At 40.4% G+C, this 19,750-nt stretch overlaps 1 protein-coding gene across 3 annotated transcripts in view; it reads left to right on the forward strand.

Moving 5' to 3' along the window:
- Positions 1–19,750, forward strand: part of inpp4b (inositol polyphosphate-4-phosphatase type II B) — a 422,536-nt gene that overhangs the window by 283,942 nt on the left and 118,844 nt on the right. For all 3 annotated transcript variants that reach the window (XM_062996233.1, XM_062996234.1, XM_062996232.1), the window contains one exon: positions 9,338–9,485. In XM_062996233.1, the coding sequence (XP_062852303.1) occupies positions 9,338–9,485 (148 nt within the window). The remainder of the gene's footprint in view (positions 1–9,337; positions 9,486–19,750) is intronic.

Genomic DNA, 19,750 nt, shown 5'->3' on the forward strand with positions numbered 1-19,750 from the left:
CCTTTCTGTGTGGAGTTTGCATGTTCTCCCCGTGTCTGCGTGGGTTTCCTCCGGGACCTCCGCTGTCCTCCCACAGTCCAAAAACATGCAGTCAAGGTTAATTGGAGACACTGAATTATCCTATAGGTGAATGGGTGTGTGTGTTTGTGTGTGTGTGGGTATGTGTGTGTGGGTATGTGTGTCTGCCCTGCGATGGACTTGTGCCCCGTCCAGGGTGTTACTGTGTGCCTTGCAACCATTGAAAAGCTGGGATAGGCTCCAGCCCCCCATGATTGGCTAGTGTCAGAGGAGGAGGGTGTTGCTGAAAAAGCCTAGCTATTGGGAGGTGCACTTGTAAGTGCGCTCTAAGTGCTGGTCCCAAGCCCAGATAAAAATAAAAGGGTGGCATCAGTAGGGGCAGCTAGCATATGAAAACAAATTTGACTGGTTAAGATACTGGTATGCAGACTGGATCTGTTGTGGTGACCTGATTCTGTGATGATGCAGTCTGATTGTGTCAGTGATTAATAAATAGTCTGATTACGTGTGGTCTGTTCTACCCTGTAATCACAAATTGTTCACGGCAAGTAACGTGTACTGCACGCTGTTTTTGTTCTGCACACTGTTCTCGTTCTGCACACTGTTTTCGTTCTGCACACTGTACTGTGTTGAACTGTGTATGTACGCGAGACACATTTATAGCCATTCATAGCTGTCAGTATGTCACTACGGTGTCGTTGAATGAGAGCAATTAAACACCAGTAGGCGGGTGCGCGTTTCAGGCGCCCAGCTGCTTGCGTCAAAACACCGAGCTCCCTGCTGTCCGACCGAGATGGACTAATATCATTTATCCTCCCCGTCCACACGCACATTATTCATTATCTCTACGTGCGACACACACGGGAGCCGACGTGCCATCGCAGTGCAGATTCATTTCCTTAAGAGCTGCTGGAGGGGAGCATGCTTTCGTCTGATTGGCTGTGGGATTAGCAGGCAAACGGCGGTGGGGTTATGGGGTTAATCCTCCACTCAAACCAATGTATCAGTGGATAAGAGAGTTTCTGCTCTCCTGTACTCCAAAGGCGGTTAGAACTCTGTCTCTGGAACCACACCAGCCTTTTATATACGTACAGTCATTTTCCTTTTTCAGGTTCACGTCTTTGAGGGACACAAGAAATTAATCAGGGGCCTGAATGAGAATGAAATTTGGTTCATGGCTTTGTGTTTTCAACCCAATTTCAGCTATCTGTGATTATCATGCATGGCAGGGATACGCCTTGGACTCTAAGTAGACTTACTTTCTTACAGGGGCAGTTTACAGCAGCCTGTTTACCTTCTGCATGTTTTGGAGGTGGAAAGACAACCAACATAGAGACAGGGAGAACATAAAATCTTTCATTTACATTACAGTCACCAAAAGTGATGAGTGAAGATCAAACCTATCAAACACAGTGCTTCTTTAATATTAAGACAGAATATGTCACAATAAGGCATCTTAGTAGGAGCATTTTAAGGCACATATTTAAGGCTCTACATAATTCACAGCAATGAAAATCACCCCAAGTAAAATTTATTTGTATAGTGCTTTTTACAATAGACATTGTCTCAAAGCAACTTTACAGAATCCAGGACCAACTGACCAAAAACCCCTTTTGAGCAAGCCGAGGGCGACAGTGGCAAGAAAAGAAAGTCCCTTAAAATTACAGGAAGAAACCTTGAGAGGAACCAGACTCAGCAGGGACCCCCATACTCCTTGGGTGGCCTGGAGAATAATTTAAATAAATATGATTAACACAAATCATACATATACAAAATTAAATTGAACTAAAAGTTATAACTAGCAAAAAATAAATAAATCTGTAATAATGTCTTGTTACAAATCATGAAATAAGCTTTTTCCTGTGTAATATGCAATTTGCTGTAAAATGTAAAATGTTTGTAAGGTTTGTGTTTAGCGATTTAACATTGTTCATTTACGTAGCATTCAAGTGCCTCACGTTTACTGGTTAATTTGCACTATGAGGCAGTTTTAGCAATCCTACGGCAATTCAGTTAGCAATCGCTTAGTCAAAATGTCCAAGATGTTGAAATCTAAAGCAGCTAAAAACACGACTTGGGTAACTGAGTTTGGAAAATTCCCAACCAATTCTGTGGATGCAGAGGAAGGAGTGTCAAAGCATGACGAGTATTTTTGTCTTCAAGAAGAAGAAGATACTTTATTTGTCATATATACATATACAGCTGTACAGTACAATGAAATTCTTTCTTCGCATATCCCAGCTTGTTTGGAAGCTGGGGACAGAGCGCAGGGTCAGCCATCGTACGGCGCCCCTGGAGCAGACAGGGTTGAGGGCCTTGCTCAAGGACCCAACAGTGGATGCTTAGCAGAGCCTGGATTTGAACCGACAATCTTCCGGTTGATAGCCCAAAGCTCTACCCACTAGGCTACCACTGTCCCTTAAGACAGAAAATGAAGCCTCACACCGTCACTAAATGTTCTAGGTTTATATTCAACCGTTAAGGTCGGCTGTGCTGTGTATTGTAGCCTCAATTTATTCATTTGTAAGTGTTTTAATTGATCCGTTTAATTGTATTATTTAGAATTTGATTCTTGCAATAACTCCAAAAAAAAAGGCAAAATAAGTGTGGAAAGTATAAGTAATACTCAAGTTACAGTGTTTCACAATAACCAGGTGAAATGGTAACAGATGAAGGAATCATGTTTGGTTATAAAAGAAGCAAAGATAGGTCATGGCTCACCAACTTCAAAAGAGAATTGCCAATTAGTTTAAAAAGAACATTTTTCAATGCAAGATTCCCAAATAATTTAATAATAATAATAAGTTACACTTAAGTAGCGCCTTTCACAAAACCCAAGGTCGCTTTACATACAAAAATAACAATCACACCGAACTAGCAGGGGAGGAAGGGGAAGAGTGCAGAGAAAAGAGATGGGTTTTAGTAAGGTTTTGAATTTAGATAGAGAAGTAGTAGAATGTAGCGAGGATGGAAGAGAGTTCCAAACCGAAGGGGCAGCAACACTGAAAGATCGGGCACCCATGGTGCTCAGTCTGAACCTGGGAACCACTAGGAGCATCTGATGACCTTAGGTTACGGGAGGGATTGTAGAATTTTAGGAGGTCTGAAAGATAAACAGGACCCAAACCATGGAGTGCCTTATAGGTGAGAAGTAAGATTTTGTACTGTATGCGTATGGTAATGGGCAGCCAGTGAAGCTGCTCCAGGATTGGGGTGATGTGATCAGACTTCTTTGTATGGGATCCGTGCAGCAGAATTCTGGACTATTTGCAAGGGGCGTATTGATTTGGAGGGAAGCCCATGGAGCAGAGAATTGCAATAGTCCAGCCGAGAGGTTGCAAAAGCATGGACCAGCGTCTCAGCTGCCGTAGAGGACAGTAGAGGGCGGATGCGAGCAATGTTGCGGAGATGGAAGAATGCAGACCTGGATAGAGATTTTATGTGCGGTTCAAAACACAGAAGGGGATCGAACAGAACACCAAGATTGCGGACAGCAACTGAGGGTGTGATTATGATGTAATTTAGAATAGAATAGAATAGAATAGAATAGAATAGAATAGAATAGAATAGAATGCCTTTATTGTCATTGCACAGTGCACAACGAAATTTTTTGAGCATCTCCTTCACGGTACATGTATGTACACACAGACATATATAGACACATGTATTTACAAAATAAACATATACACATCTAGATACAAAAATAAACGTGTGGTTTAAAGAACTTTACAGAAAAAAAAAAGAAGGTTATTGCACAGTCCCTATAAATTGCACATTATTTCCTAACGTAAAGTTTGATAGTTTAGTGTTTTTATGGCAGAGGAGTAAAAGCTTTTCAGGAGTCTGGAAGTACGGGCCTTGATACTCCTATAGCGCCTACCAGAGGGCAACAAGGAGAACAGGTTGCAACAAAGGTGGGATGAGTCCTTAATGATGTTTGTGGCCCGACGCAGACATCGGGTTCTGTAAATGTTCTCTAGTGAAGGCAGCTCAGTGTTGATGGTTCTCTGAGCTGATTTGATGACCCTCTGAAGAGCCTTCTTGTCAGCCTCAGAGCAGCTGGCATACCACACCAGAATGCCATGGGTGAGTATGCTTTCCACAGTGCTGCGATAGAAGGACACCAATAGCTGCTTGGACAGGTTGGCTTTTCTAAGTGTGCTTAAAAAGTAGAGTCGCTTCTGTGCTTTTTTCACTAAAGAGGTGGTGTTGGTGGTCCATGTGAGGTGTGTGTGCCTAGGAATTTGAAGTTAGACACTCTCTACTGTGTTTCCTCCGATGTATAAGGGAGTAGGTTCCTCTCTCTGTCTCCTGAAGCAGATGACCATCTCTTTTGTTTTAGAGGTGTTGAGTGCCAGGTTGTTGATGGAGCACCATTCAGACAGTTTGAGGACTTCTTCCCTGTAGGCAGACTCATCTCCATTCTGTAGTAATCCAATTACAGTGGTGTCATCTGCAAACTTGACGATTGAATTTGTGCTGTGGGTTGGTGTACAGTCGTGGGTGTAGAGGGAGTAAAGAAGTTATAGAGGGAGTAAAGAATTTATGGAAAGAACAGAGTTAGAGAGTAGACAGTAGACTTTGCACCAGTAATTAGGAACTCTGTTTTCTGAGCATTCAGTAAAATAAAATTAGCCCGAATTTAGTTTTTCCCCATCTCCTGTTCATAATTTTATGAAAAACTGTTAAGATCGGCTGTGCTGTGTATTGAAGCTTTAATTTATTCATTCATTCTATTTAATCATTCGATTTATGGGTGTAGTTTAATGACTGCCATAAAATGTAGCACTTTTCTTTAAAAATAAGTTAAAATTGTGATTAAACGTTGTGATTTTTGACAAACAATGTCCATGAAATTAAACACATTTTCCTATGAATTTAGTAGGGCCCTACATATAAGTATTAGGTAGCTTCTTCCTGGGAGTGAACGCAGGATGACGTAAAATGTCGTCCTTGTAGAGAGCCACTACATATTCAGACAGACCCCAAATCTTGCTATGAGCTGCAGCTGTCAGAACCAGACTATGCTCTGGCTCTATGAGACGTGAATATAACAGATTGGACCGATGTTCCTGATGTTATAAATGTTGCAGTAAACATGCTGCCTGCTGCAGGACTGATAAGAACTTTTCTATTTCCTCTTAAGCTCTGTCGTTTGGCCACATTCACACTGTACTTCCATCTTCTGCTCTGAGCCAGTAAAGCTGATTTGAGTGTAAACACATCTTAATGTGACTGTGCAGTGTTAGGAAGCACACGGAGGATGGAAACGGGCCGTTAGCAGCCAGGCAGCGTATCGATGTGTTGGTTCATGAGGAGGTGTGCTCTACTGGAGTGGTAGCATTCCAGATGTTTGCAGAAAGCCGTGTGTTTGTACCGTGTGGCTTTATAGCTTCTCCAGGTGAAGAGGCAGATATTTACATGTACGGTACACAAACGGTTGCTTGCATCTTGGGTACTTGGGTTTAATTCTCACATTTGGTAACTGACTGGGGTTTTTTTAATTCATTGGATCTTTGCATTAGTCAGATGTACAAACCTCATCTCCAGAAAAGGTTGGGACATTGTTTAAAATACAATAAACATAATTAGTTAATTATCTTGAATATTTATTTAGTGATAAAAGTAAAAGGAAAATATTTACAATGTTTTCACTGATCAACTTCACTGTGTTTTGCAAGAATGGGCAAACATTCCACTTGCACAACTGCAACTATTAGTGACCTTAGTTTCCAAACCATTAAAAAGTCCTATACATTAAAAAGGTGAAAGACACTCAGGTGGCGCAGCGGTAAAACACTCTAGCACACCAGAGCTGACTTCTTGAACTTGTCGGTTCGAATCTCAGCTCTACCACCTGACAGGCTGGGTGCCTACACGAACAATGATTTGCTTATTGTACCAGGGAGGGTGCCGGAGGCGATTCCTCTTAACTGATGCAATTATGACCTCTGCTGGTTGATTGATGGTGCCTGCACAGAGACGGGGGATAATGAAGATCAGTGTGTGACTCTCCGTGCGTGAGTCTGATTCACATATAAACTCACCTTGTGCAGGTGAAAAGATGCAGTCGGCTACTGCACATGTGTCGGAGGGAACGTGTGTTAGTCACGACTCTCCTCGGTCAGAGTGGAGGTCAACATCAATAGAGAGGAAGCGAAATGCAATCGTGTAACTGGATATGACTAAATAGGGACGGAAATTGAGGGAAAATGCTAAAGGAAAGGAATTAAAAAGGTGATGGGACACAGGTGTTAAAATATAATGAAACTGGCCACTCAGGTGGTGCAGCAGTAAAAACACACGCTGGAACCAGAGTTGGGATCTCGAAATCTCAGCTCTGCCTACCGGCTAAGGCTGAGCGGCCACATGAACAACGATTGGCCTGTTGTTCAGATATGGGTGGGACTAAGCTGGATGGGGTCTCTCTCTCATGACTGGTGCAATTATGACCTCTGCTGGCTGATTGATGGCACCTGCACAGAGATAAGAAAAGAGTGCTCTTAGGGTGTGTCCTCTCCGTACACAACGCTGAGCTGCACTGCACTCGTCAAAGTGCAGGTGATAAGATGCATACGGCCCATGTGTCGGAAGGGGGCGTGGGTTAGCTTCGTTCTCCTCAGTCAGAGCAGGGATCGGCATTGGTGGAGAGGAAGCATGACGCAATTGGGCAATTGGACGCACTAAAAAAGGGAGAAGAAGGGGAGAAAATGCATAAAGAAAAAAATAAAAATAAAAATATATATATACAGTACAGGCCAAAAGTTTGGACACACCTTCTCATTCCTGTGGTTTTTCTTAATTTTTTTTACATTTTCTACATTGTAGATTAATACTAAAGACATCCAAACTATGAAGGAACACATATGGAATTATGTAGTAAACAAAAAAGTGTTAAACAAACCAGAATATGTTTTATATTTTAGATTCTTCAAAGTAGCCATCTTTTGCTTTAATGACAGATTTGCACACTCTTTGAAATTTTCTCAACCAGCTTTATTAGGTTTCCACCTGGAATGGTTTTCAATGAATGTTTGTGCCTTGTCTAGAGTGAATTTTTGGAATTTGTTGCTTTTTTAATGTGTTTGAGACCATCAGTTGGGTTGTGCAGAGGTAGAGTTGGTAAAATATAAAACATATTCTGGTTTGTTTAACACTTTTTGGTTCACTACATAATTCTTCATAGTTTGGATGTCTTCAGTATTAATCTACAATGTAGAAAATAAAAATAATCAAGAAAAAACATTGAAGAGAAGGTGTGTCCAAACTTTTGGCTGGTGTGTCCAAACTTTTGGCCTGTACTGTATATACAGTGTATCACAAAAGTGAGTACACCCCTCACATTTCTGCAGATATTGAAGTATATCTTTTCATGGGACAACACTGACAAAATGACACTTTGACACAATGAAAAGTAGTCTGTGTGCAGCTTATATAACAGTGTAAATTTATTCTTCCCTCAAAATAACTCAATATACAGCCATTAATGTCTAAACCACCGGCAACAAAAGTGAGTACACCCCTTAGTGAAAGTTCCTGAAGTGTCAATATTTTGTGTGGCCACCATTATTTCCCAGAACTGCCTTAACTCTCCTGGGCATGGAGTTTACCAGAGCTTCACAGGTTGCCACTGGAATGCTTTTCCACTCCTCCATGACGACATCACGGAGCTGGCGGATATTCGAGACTTTGCGCTCCTCCACCTTCCGCTTGAGGATGCCCCAAAGATGTTCTATTGGGTTTAGGTCTGGAGACATGCTTGGCCAGTCCATCACCTTTACCCTCAGCCTCTTCAATAAAGCAGTGGTCGTCTTAGAGGCGTGTTTGGGGTCATTATCATGCTGGAACACTGCCCTGCGACCCAGTTTCCGGAGGGAGGGGATCATGCTCTGCTTCAGTATTTCACAGTACATATTGGAGTTCATGTGTCCCTCAATGAAATGTAACTCCCCAACACCTGCTGCACTCATGCAGCCCCAGACCATGGCATTCCCACCACCATGCTTGACTGTAGGCATGACACACTTATCTTTGTACTCCTCACCTGATTGCCGCCACACATGCTTGAGACCGTCTGAACCAAACAAATTGATCTTGGTCTCATCAGACCATAGGACATGGTTCCAGTAATCCATGTCCTTTGTTGACATGTCTTCAGCAAACTGTTTGCGGGCTTTCTTGTGTAGAGACTTCAGAAGAGGCTTCCTTCTGGGGTGACAGCCATGCAGACCAATTTGATGTAGTGTGCGGCGTATGGTCTGAGCACTGACAGGCTGACCCCCCACCTTTTCAATCTCTGCAGCAATGCTGACAGCACTCCTGCGCCTATCTTTCAAAGACAGCAGTTGGATGTGACGCTGAGCACGTGCACTCAGCTTCTTTGGACGACCAACGCGAGGTCTGTTCTGAGTGGACCCTGCTCTTTTAAAACGCTGGATGATCTTGGCCACTGTGCTGCAGCTCAGTTTCAGGGTGTTGGCAATCTTCTTGTAGCCTTGGCCATCTTCATGTAGCGCAACAATTCGTCTTTTAAGATCCTCAGAGAGTTCTTTGCCATGAGGTGCCATGTTGGAACTTTTAGTGACCAGTATGAGAGAGTGTGAGAGCTGTACTACTAAATTGAACACACCTGCTCCCTATGCACACCTGAGACCTAGTAACACTAACAAATCACATGAAATTTTGGAGGGAAAATGACAAGCAGTGCTCAATTTGGACATTTAGGGGTGTAGTCTCTTAGGGGTGTACTCACTTTTGTTGCCGGTGGTTTAGACATTAATGGCTGTATATTGAGTTATTTTGAGGGAAGAATAAATTTACACTGTTATATAAGCTGCACACAGACTACTTTTCATTGTGTCAAAGTGTCATTTTGTCAGTGTTGTCCCATGAAAAGATATACTTAAATATCTGCAGAAATGTGAGGGGTGTACTCACTTTTGTGATACACTGTATACAGTATATATACAGTATATATATATTTTAAATGAAACTGATCAGTTGGAATACAAATGAAATCTTTTCTTTTACTTTAATCAGTTAAATAAAGATTTTCAAAAATCAATTTTTTTTTAATCTCATTTTACAAACCTATTTTGGAAATGGGGTTTATGGAGTCCTACATGTAAAACACCCAGAGTATTTTTCTATCACTTGTGCAGCCACCTTTACCAGAAAGATAGTAATGCTGTTATTTCTACAATGGCGGGGAGTGTTCTGAAATGTCAACTCCAACAAGCTCATGTATCCACTTTTTGACTTTTGGGCTTATCATGTAAATGATATTTAATAATGACACTCTTGTGTTTCTGTGTTGCAGTTTTTAAGAACCCGGTGTATAAGGTATACAAGTTTCAGACCACAGACAACAAGTGGATGCTGGTGAGGGAGCAGATGGCCGAGTGCATTTTATCCTTCAGCATCCCAGTTCAGCTCCTTAGACTCTACATCCAGGAGGACAGACACAGGTACGTCCTGCTAGTTTACACAACTCATGCATTTTTTTACTTGTTGCTTTTACACACAACACTGCTGTCTGATGTAAGTGTCTGCATGGTGGTTAGTTTTAGTGTTTATTAGTCTACAGATTTTCTTTATCAACCTCTTTATCCTGTTAAAGGTCGCAGCACATTCGGCTTCACCAGAAAACACTGGGTGTGTTCTATAAGCTAGTGCGCTCTCTACACAGACAGCATTTTACTAGTAAGGTATCTTAAAATTTCAACAGTATTTTGACTCCAGAACGAGGGAGCTTCCGATGCTGACTTGGTGGACGGTGCGGAGAAATGAACTGAGTTATTTTCAAACGTAAATAAATTATCATTGGTTCTTAATTTGTATAAAGGCTTGTCAGTGAAATTAACCTTTTTCGGTACACTGAGGGAGATGTTAGTTGACATTCTAGCGCGTTGTGCCACCCCATCCCATTGGTTTGAATGGCATGAGGCTAACTGTGTTAGCTTAGTTAGCGAAAACTGATGTTATTGCTGTCTGAGTAGTGCATTTGAATAACCTGCCTTATAAGTCAATGACTTATTAGAATCCTCTCTACTGAGGCAGCTGCCTATGTGGGCAGTAAGACAGCAAGGCAGCTCACTAGGTTTTCGAACACACCCACTGAGTGCTTTTTTTTTATTTGGGTTGTACATTCAAGTCATAGAGTTTTGCACAGAACTAATTCCAGCAAAATGTAGTGGAACGTTATACATGTGATTCGAATGTAATGGAAAATGTTAGCTATATATCTGAACAATCTTAATGCTAATTCTTAGAAATAAAACTATGATGCTGCGGCTTTACTTTGTAAATCATTCTTAACTTACATCAGTGTATTTTGTGAGGTTGGATGGTGAGTTTTGATAAGCCGATATTTCCGTATCTTGGGGTAAACATGAGAAGCACTTTGTCAGATACGAACAATCTTTCACTCCAACATATGAAAACTCTTCTTGTAAATATGGAACACTTGTCACTATTTCTGCTTCCATCATGTCATCAACTGGGTGGAAATCAATATACTGTATATCCAGTGTACTTGTTTGCACTTGCACATAATGTGCTTAGCCATTGATCTAACTTGCTTGCAGTCACATCTTACACCATCTTACCTCATTGTGCAATATTGTCATGTCACTTTACTATTTAATAATTTAATTACTATTCAATATTTACACTGAAACTTAACCTCATGCATAGTCATTACATTTACCAGTTATCCATTTCATGTAAAATACAAGAAATACTCAGTTCTAGTTTTTCTGTTTGCTTTTGTCTTGTTTTGTACTGTTAATTATTTGTTGTATTATGCTACTGGGGCTTTAATTTCCTTCGGGATCAATAAAGTATCTGTCTATCTATCTATCTATCTATCTATCTATCTGTCTGTCTATCTATCTATCTATCTATCTATCTATCTATCTATCTATCTATCTATCTATCTATCTATCTATCTATCTATCTATCTATCTATCTATCTATCTATCCATCCATCCATCTAACTATCTATCTATCTATCTATCTATCTGATTTAACCACCAAATTTCTTGCTGTTTTTTTTTTTTTTCTTTTTTTTTGTAGTAACAAGTAACGGATTTACATACAGCAAATGTATCGGAGTAAAAGTATTCATTTTCTTTAGGTAATGTAATAGAGTGAAGGTTAAAGTTGACAGAAATGTAAAAACTCAAGTAAAGAACAGACACTGTTACCTGTTACATTACACCACTGTCTCACTTTTTAAGCATCTATTGTATGTAGAATAGGTGCTCGGTTAATGCTAGCGCACCACAGCTGAGATCTGGGTTAGTGTAGTAAACAAGGTTTGTAGTAGATTATAAATTATGAGCATTAAACAAAAGTACAGAAGTATTAGGAAACCATTACTAATGTTTTTAATTCATGTGTTTCTGCCACAACATTTGCTAACAGGTGTAATAAATCAGTTATTTAAAGGTAAAAAAAAAATGACATTACATGCTTTCAACTTTAGGAAAGGTCCTTAAAAAGATCACACAGAGGTAAATTTATTTTAATACCAGTTGTTTTTTAAATAGAATGTCCAACAAGCTATATATTGAAAGGATAGACAATGTTTAAAATCAGGTATCAGTTTATTGCATTCTACAGTTCCTCAAACTTCTTAAAGATGACCAAAAAAGTATGTCTGTAAAAAAAACAAGATATTTAAAAAGCAAAAGCATGCAGAAGATAGATCATTAATACTAAATAGCTTCGTGTTTCACTGGGTTGGATTGATGAACTGACTTGTATAAATTTCTGATTGTACCCTGAACCCACCAGGACCCTGATGAGATAGGATGGTTACTAAGAGTGAATGAATGAATGAATGAATCCAGTCTTTGTGGAAACAGAAGCTAAAAAGGACGGAAAACTTAGTTGACACAAATAATGATGCAAAAACACATCGAGAGAACGTAAGAGAGAGAGAGAGAAAGAGAGAGAGAGAGGTAGTAAGTGAGTATAGCAAAGCTAAAGCCCGAAAAAGCTCTTACAAAGAAAAGAGGGCAAAAGCAGTCATAAAGACGAGAGGAAATAAACGAGGCAATGATGGAGTGATGTGGCCTCAGCTTCCTGTAGCGAGGCTGTTTGAAAGATGGAAATGGATGTTTAAGAGCTATACTTAGCCCACGCTAAATTATTCAAGCCTGTTTAACACTTCAAAGAGCACGACTATTCTCTAGACACCCAGTCTGTGCTCCTTTCCCCCATTTTTCGTTCCCACTCTCTTTCCACATCAATTGTTAAAACGTATTGTCTAGAAAAGAGTCAAATTTTAAGCAGAAACAGAGGATCAGATCATGAAAAACACGGGTGTGTGTATATACAGTTCAGCCATAACATTTAAACCACCTCCTTGTTTCTACAATCACCGTCCATTTTATCAGCTCCACTTACCATATAGAAGCACTTTGTAGTTCTACAATTACTGACTGTAGTCCATCTGTTTCTCTGCATACTTTGTTAGCCCCCTTTCATGCTGTTCTTCAATGGTCAGGACCCCCACAGGACCACCACAGAGCAGGTATTATTTACGTGGTGGATCATTCTCAGCACTGCAGTGACACTGACATGGTGGTGGTGTGTTAGTGTGTGTTGTGCTGGTATGAGTGGATCAGACACAGCAATGCTGATGGAGTTTTTAAACACCTCACTGTCACTGCTGGACTGAGAATAGTCCACCAACCAAAAATATCCAGCCAACAGCGCCCCGTGGGCAGCGTCCTGTGACCACTGATGAAGGTCTAGAAAATGACCGACTCAAACAGCAGCAATAGATGAGCGATCGTCTCTGACTTTACATCTACAAGATGGATCAACTAGGTAGGAGTGTCTAATAGAGTGGACAGTGAGTGGACACGGTATTTAAAAACTCGAGCAACGCTGCTTTCTGATCCACTCATACCAGCACAACACACACTAACACACCACCACCATGTCAGTGTCACTGCAGTGCTGAGAATCAACCACCTAAATAATATCTGCTCTGTGGTGGTCCTGTGGGGGTCCTGACCATTGAAGAACAGGGTGAAAGCAGGTTAATAAAGTATGTAAAGAAATAGATGGACTACAGTCAGTAATTGTAGAACTACAAAGTGCTCGTTTATGGTAAAAGGAGCTGATAAAATGGACAGTGAGTGTAGAAACAAGGAGGTGGTTTTAATGTTATAGTTGATTAGTGTAAACACACTATACAGGCATGGGTTGTCATATTGAGAACTGTTTCTGCTGCAACATAATTGGCTGAACAGATAAAGTGACCGTTAGGTGTATACAACCACAAGTCTATCTTAACTAGTCACGTTGCTAAATTTAAATAGCAGATCATTAAAACAGACACATTCCTAGGCTCAAACTCGTGTGTCTGATTCTCTGCTAGGCAACTGTTCCCCTGTGCTGATTAGTCCTGTCTATGGTCTCTCACATTCTGCCCTGCACTAGTTCCTTATACACAATTAGCTCTTCGTTCTTCAGACTTTCTGTCTGATCCTGCTTAATGGTTTTTAACATATCCAACAATTCTCATATATTAATGGTGAATGTATAGGTTCAGCCACAAACGTGTGTCCAGTAAAGCTTAAACTTACATAAACAGATCACATGATGTGCGTGACTGGCACCATTCATTATGCCTGGTGATGAAAAATAACACAATTATAAATTGAAATTATGGGGTATTTTTATTTACTTATTTCTGTTTAAAGACTCTTGATAGTTTTTATAATGTCTGGTTTGCTAGACATGATCTTGTAATGATCTTTTCCAATATTTATTTATTTATTTTATTTATTCATTCATTAGGATTCACAAGTTTAATGTCAAACACAGTCATGGGCAATTTTGCATCTCCAGTAAATCTGACTCCACGTCTTTGTGCTGTGGGAGGAAACCGGAGCTCCCAGGGGAAACCCACACAGACACGGGGAGAACATGCAAACTCCACACAAAAAGAACATGGACCGTTCTACCAGGGAATTGAACCCAGGACCTTCTTGCTGTGAGGCGACAGTGCTACCCACTGATATTAATATTAATTCTAATTGTGTTGACAAGTAGCTACCAGTATTTTACCATCACACGTACGCTAAATGTTCTTGCTTGTGAACTGCACAGACTCAAAGCAATATCAGTATTTATATAATAATAATAATAATAATAATAATAATAATAATAATAATAATATAAAGCACCAACAATGGGCACATAAGCATCAGAACTGGACCACGGAGCAATAAAAAAAGGTGGCCTGGTCTGATGAATCACGTTTTCTTTTACATCACATGGATGGCCGGGTGCGTGTGCGTCACTTACCTGGGGAACACATGGCACCAGGATGCACTATGGGAAGAAGACAAGCCGTCGAAGGCAGTGTAATGCTTTGGGCAATGTTCTGCTTGGAAACCTTGGGTCCTGCCATCCATGTGGATGTTACTGTGACACGTACCACCTACCTAAGCATTGTTGCAGACCATGTACACCCTTTCATGGAAACGGTATTCCCTGATGGCTGTGGCCTCTTTCAGCAGGATGATGCGCCCTGCCACAAAGCAAAAATGCTTCAGGAATGGTTTGAGGAGCACAACAACCAGTTTGAGGTGTTACCACAGCACACTAGTGGAGTAAATGCCTTGATGGGTTAGGGCTGTTTTGGCAGCAAAAGATTCCCACAATATTAGGAAGGTGGTCATAATGTTATGCCTCATTGGTATATATATATATATATATACTGTATATACACAGTATATATCCCACTGGTGCATTCTCCCTAGATGTACAGACACTCCAATCTTATACACTTGAGTTTTCTGTCCACTCTCTCTGCTCCGGGCTGAAGATGTGTTTGGGTACTTTTATAATAATAATAATAATAATAATAATAATTTCCATCACTTTTCTTGTATTCTATGTCACAGCAGCTGTTATTAGAGTTACAGTTTTACATTTGGTTCCCTCTGGACTTTTTGCCAACGCTTAAAAGCATGCAAGTAGGTGAACTGGCTCTAAAATGCCCCTACATACAAGTGAGGAGGTAAATGCATGAGTGTGTGATGAGCTGTGTGTGATCCAGACCAGAATGCTGGGGTCACTGAAGTAGATCCAGTTTATAAATAGCTTAAATGACGATTGGTTTCTAAAAACACTTAGTACAGTTCTTTTAGGTGGCACGGTGGCTCAGTGGGTATATACGTATATTGCCTCAGTGCAAAGGGTCCTGGGTTTGATTCCCAGATAGAGCAATCTGGGTCCTTTCTGTGTGGAGTTTGCATGTTCTCCCCGTGTCTGTGTGGGTTTCCTCTGGGAGCTCCGGTTTCCTCCCACAGTACAAAGACGTTCAAGTGATGTGAATCGGTGATACAGTGGTACCTTGTGACTTGACGCCCCCTAAACTTGAAATATTTGAAACTCGACACCCTTCGTGGAGAAATCTGTACCCTTAAACTCAACGTGTTCAGCCTTAAAACATATTCAGCACTTGGCTTGAGCGGTGCAACATCATCAGGGTGCAAATATGAGAAGAATCTGTTTTATAGCTGGGGGTTCTGAATCACTTTTTCCAAGTTTAAAACACATCATAAAAAATAAAGCTTAACTTGGATTTATGTGCTAAATGAACGACACAGGAGCACTAAACTTCTCTTAATTATTACTGCTCACAAGTTCTCTCCACTTATGAAATTTCTCACTCGTTTTTTTTTTCTTTATGCATTTTCTCCCCTTTTTCTTTCTTTTTAGCGTGTTCAATTGGCCGATTGCATCATGCTTCCTCTCCACCAATGCTGATCCCAGGTCTGTTTGAGGAGAACGAAGCTAACCCACGCCCCCTCCGACACGTGGGCAGCAGCTGTATGCATTTTGTCACCTACACTTTGACGAGTGCAGTGCAGATCAGCACTGTGTATGGAGAGACACACCCTGAGAGCCCTCTTTTCTCATCTCTGTGCAGGCGCCATCAATCAGTCAGCAGAGGTCGTAATTGCACCAGTCTTGAGAGAGACCCTATCCGGTTTAATCCCACCCATCTGAACAACAGGCCAATTGTTGTTTATGCGGCTGCTCAGCCCAGCCGGCAGGCAGAGCTGAGATTCGATACGATGTATTCGAGATCCCAGCTCTGGTTTCAGCGTGTATTTTTACCACTGCACCACCTGAGTGGCCCCTCACTCGTTGTTTTAGTATAATAAATCTATATTAAAAACACTGAAATAAAATTGAAAACACTTAAAAATAGTATAAAAATACAATAAAACCTGCACTTTACCTTTACTTCTTTTTTGTTTCCTTACGCTTCTTAATACCGTGTTTCGTTTAATAAAGGCGCATTCACAGGCAGTGCACAAACTGTGAAAAAAGCAAAAGCTATTTTGTCACTACTCATGTGAATGTGCCTTTACTGAATGGAATACAGTATTAAGAAGTGTAAGGAAACAATAAAGAAGTAAAGCTAAAGTGCAGATTTTATTGTATTTTTTTTAATTGTATTTCAGTGGTTTTATTTTATACTTGTGTTTATATTTAGTGTATAAGTGTAAAAAACAACCCCATTATTTTACATTAGACTAAAATATATGCAGTTCCACAGGACAGTGGGACGCATTAACAGGTTTCCCAAACATCCTTATAGGAAGAAATACCTTGAAACTCAGCGTCTTTTAACCTCGACACCACTCCAAAAACCAACTGACGTCGAGTTTCAAGGTACCACTGCACAAAATTGATGGTGTTTGATAGTAAACTTGAACTGATAAATCTTGGGTAATTTGTAAGTTCCGTTCTGTCATGAATGAAACTAAAGTGTAAAACATGACCTCAAAATCCTAATAAATAAATATATATATAATATAATGGGGGGTCTTGCAGTTTTTTTCTGTGACTGTTGCAAACTAATGCTTGATCTCTTTACATCTCAATACTTGAAGGAGGTCTTTAAGGTCATTAAGGCATTTTCAAAGCATTTCTGACTGACATGTTTAACATGGAAATAGTGAAAATATACTAAAATGTCATTGTTTTTCTGCTAGTCTTTCAATTGCGATATTTGTAAGGTACAGTGCCGAGCATGTAGCTACACAGGGATGTTGTTGTTACTCTGGTAAAGCTTCTGGTCAGCAACTGCAGATCGACTCTCAGAAGTTACTACAAACTGATAACTGTTAATTAACTGATACTCCGGGTGCTGATTGTTCTGTGTTATTGATCTTTCTCTTACTTAGTCTTCTCCTGTAGTTAAATCACAGCCATCCTGACCCTGTCTGAACTTTGTTTTAGTTGATGTTGACAATCCTGCATCATCTCCACCCACACATGCTTTAATCATGCAGCGTGTGTGTGTGTGAGTGTGTGTCTCAGGGTATAATATTATTCCTTCTTTATTGTCAGGATGAATGCTTTCATTAGAGCTCAACCCTGTTCTGATGTTTTCTTTTAGAAAACAAAATGAGAAATCAATAGAAATGGATTAATGAAGAGCGTGTGTGAAAGCCTTCGCCGTCTTTAATAGTGTTTCAGTGGGTAATAATCACAGCCCACTATCTGTGCTAACACACTAATAGAGCACTAATTCTGCAGCATGACAACAGCGCGATGGAACATCAGCGCTCGAGTGCCATTAGAGAAAAGCTGTTATTACACAGACCGCTTTAATACACCCTTCTTTTCACAAAACACGGCGTAAACGCACCCAGCTGTAGCCTACAGACAATTACCATGACTAATCAATTAAACAAGGGACCAAACTCGCTGTGCTGCATAGTGACAGGTGGTGTGAGTGGTGAGCAGCTTCAGGGTTTGGGGGGTCTGGGTTTAAACCCTGCCTTTGCTATCTGTCTGTTAGGAGCTAGATAATTTTATAATTATCTGATGAAATTATAATGATTGTAATAACTTAATGCTGACACCCATGTAAGGACCAAGAAACCAGCTGTGATTATTATAGTAGAATAATTATATTTGTATTATAAACAGGGAAGCCCCAATACTGACAAGCTGCCCCTGTTGGGCCTCTGAACAAGCCCCCTAACCCTCAATTGCTCAGATTATTTTCAGTCATAATTGTAACTCACATTGAATAAAAGTGACTGCTAAATTCAATTCTGAGGAGGAAGGTAAATGGCCACACGCCATCAAACAAAGCTGAGCTGCCTGATTTTTTAACAGCAACTTATGAACAAATGGGAGCATAGAAATTGGGGGGTTTACACCAAAAATTGATTGGTCTGTGTGTTTTACAGTTTTTGCATTTTATCGTCCTTAACCCTCAATTGCTCAAATTGTATTCTGTCATAATTGCAAGTTGCTTTGGATAAACATGTCAGACAAAATAATTTCCTTCACACCATCTTTTTAAAAACCATGTCTTCTTGGATCTGTTTATGTGAGGTAAAACCACCGGAACTGACTAAAATCTTCCCCAAACTGTCACTACAAAGTTGGAAGCATATAATTTATTTTATATCATTCATTGCATGCACCTGAAATCCATAATTAAGAGAGATGTCCACATAATTTTGGACAGATTTTGTATATAATTTCTAAAATAGGTGTTTGATGAATGATGGTCAGTACTGTGGTACCTTGAAACTTTACTTTAGTTGGTTCTGGGAGTGGCGTTGAGTTTAAAAGACGTTGAGTTTCAGTGTCCCAATACTGCCAAGTTGACCGCTGCCGTAGAGGACAGGAGTAACGTCGTCTTCTGTGATGAGTCTAGTTCTTAGTTTGGTCCAGCAGCTGGTTGTCTAATGCAGGGTTTGTCAACCATTTTTTAAGCAACCCACATTTAGACCATGCTTTTTACAGTGACCCAGACAACACAAACAATGCATCAAAATGAAACACAAAACATTATATACTTAATAATAAAAATGGTGGCAATCTGGTCCCACTGTGGTTTACAACAGGGTTTACCCAAGGGTGGCGAGCCAAAGAAAATGGGTCACAGAGAAAAATAATAATAGTTAAATAAGCAAACTTTAACAGGCACTTGTACACGAAAAATGAACTTGTACACGAACGCCCCCTTGTGGAGGCCAGAAGGCTCGTGGAACCACAGTGGGACCAGATTGCCATAATTTTCATTAATTAATAAAGTTTTTGTGTTTTGGTTTGATGATTTTGATGTTTTGATCAATTTGATGTGTTGCCTGGGTCACTTAGGGGACATAATGTGGGTGGCTGAAAAAAAAAATCTGGTTTACAAGATGTAGTGTACAGCCTCCACAAGGGGGGCGTACGAGTACAAGTTCATTTTATGTTCATGTGCCTGTTAAAATGTGTTTATTTAGTTATTTACCCACCCAAGGGTAGCAAATAATTGTTAGGGGGAACCCTGGAGAGGCCTACATGCCGCAGGGTCTCACACCCACTGTGATATTAGATGAAGTAATTTGGTGTGATAATCTGGAGGTGCTTTAGCGAGGCTGGAATCAGGCAGATTTGTATCAGTGAGGGATTTAAAAATCAAAACACGTACGAGATTCTCAGCAGGATAACGCTCAATGTCACACGGTCAGCTCAGAGGTGAGGATGAAGGGCCACCAGGGCAGGACCTTGTCATGATCAACTCAAACCTTAGAACTGATCTGAACCTCACTGAAAAGCTCTGAAATGTGAGGAGGAAGGTAAATGGTCGCAAGCCATCAAACAAAGCTGAGCTGCCTGAATGTTTGTTTGTTTGTTGGTATAATGTGAATCTCTGTAGTGTGTACTATTTCTTTTGACT

This window comes from Trichomycterus rosablanca, chromosome 5 (genome assembly GCF_030014385.1).
Source record: "Trichomycterus rosablanca isolate fTriRos1 chromosome 5, fTriRos1.hap1, whole genome shotgun sequence".
NCBI lineage: Eukaryota > Metazoa > Chordata > Actinopteri > Siluriformes > Trichomycteridae > Trichomycterus > Trichomycterus rosablanca.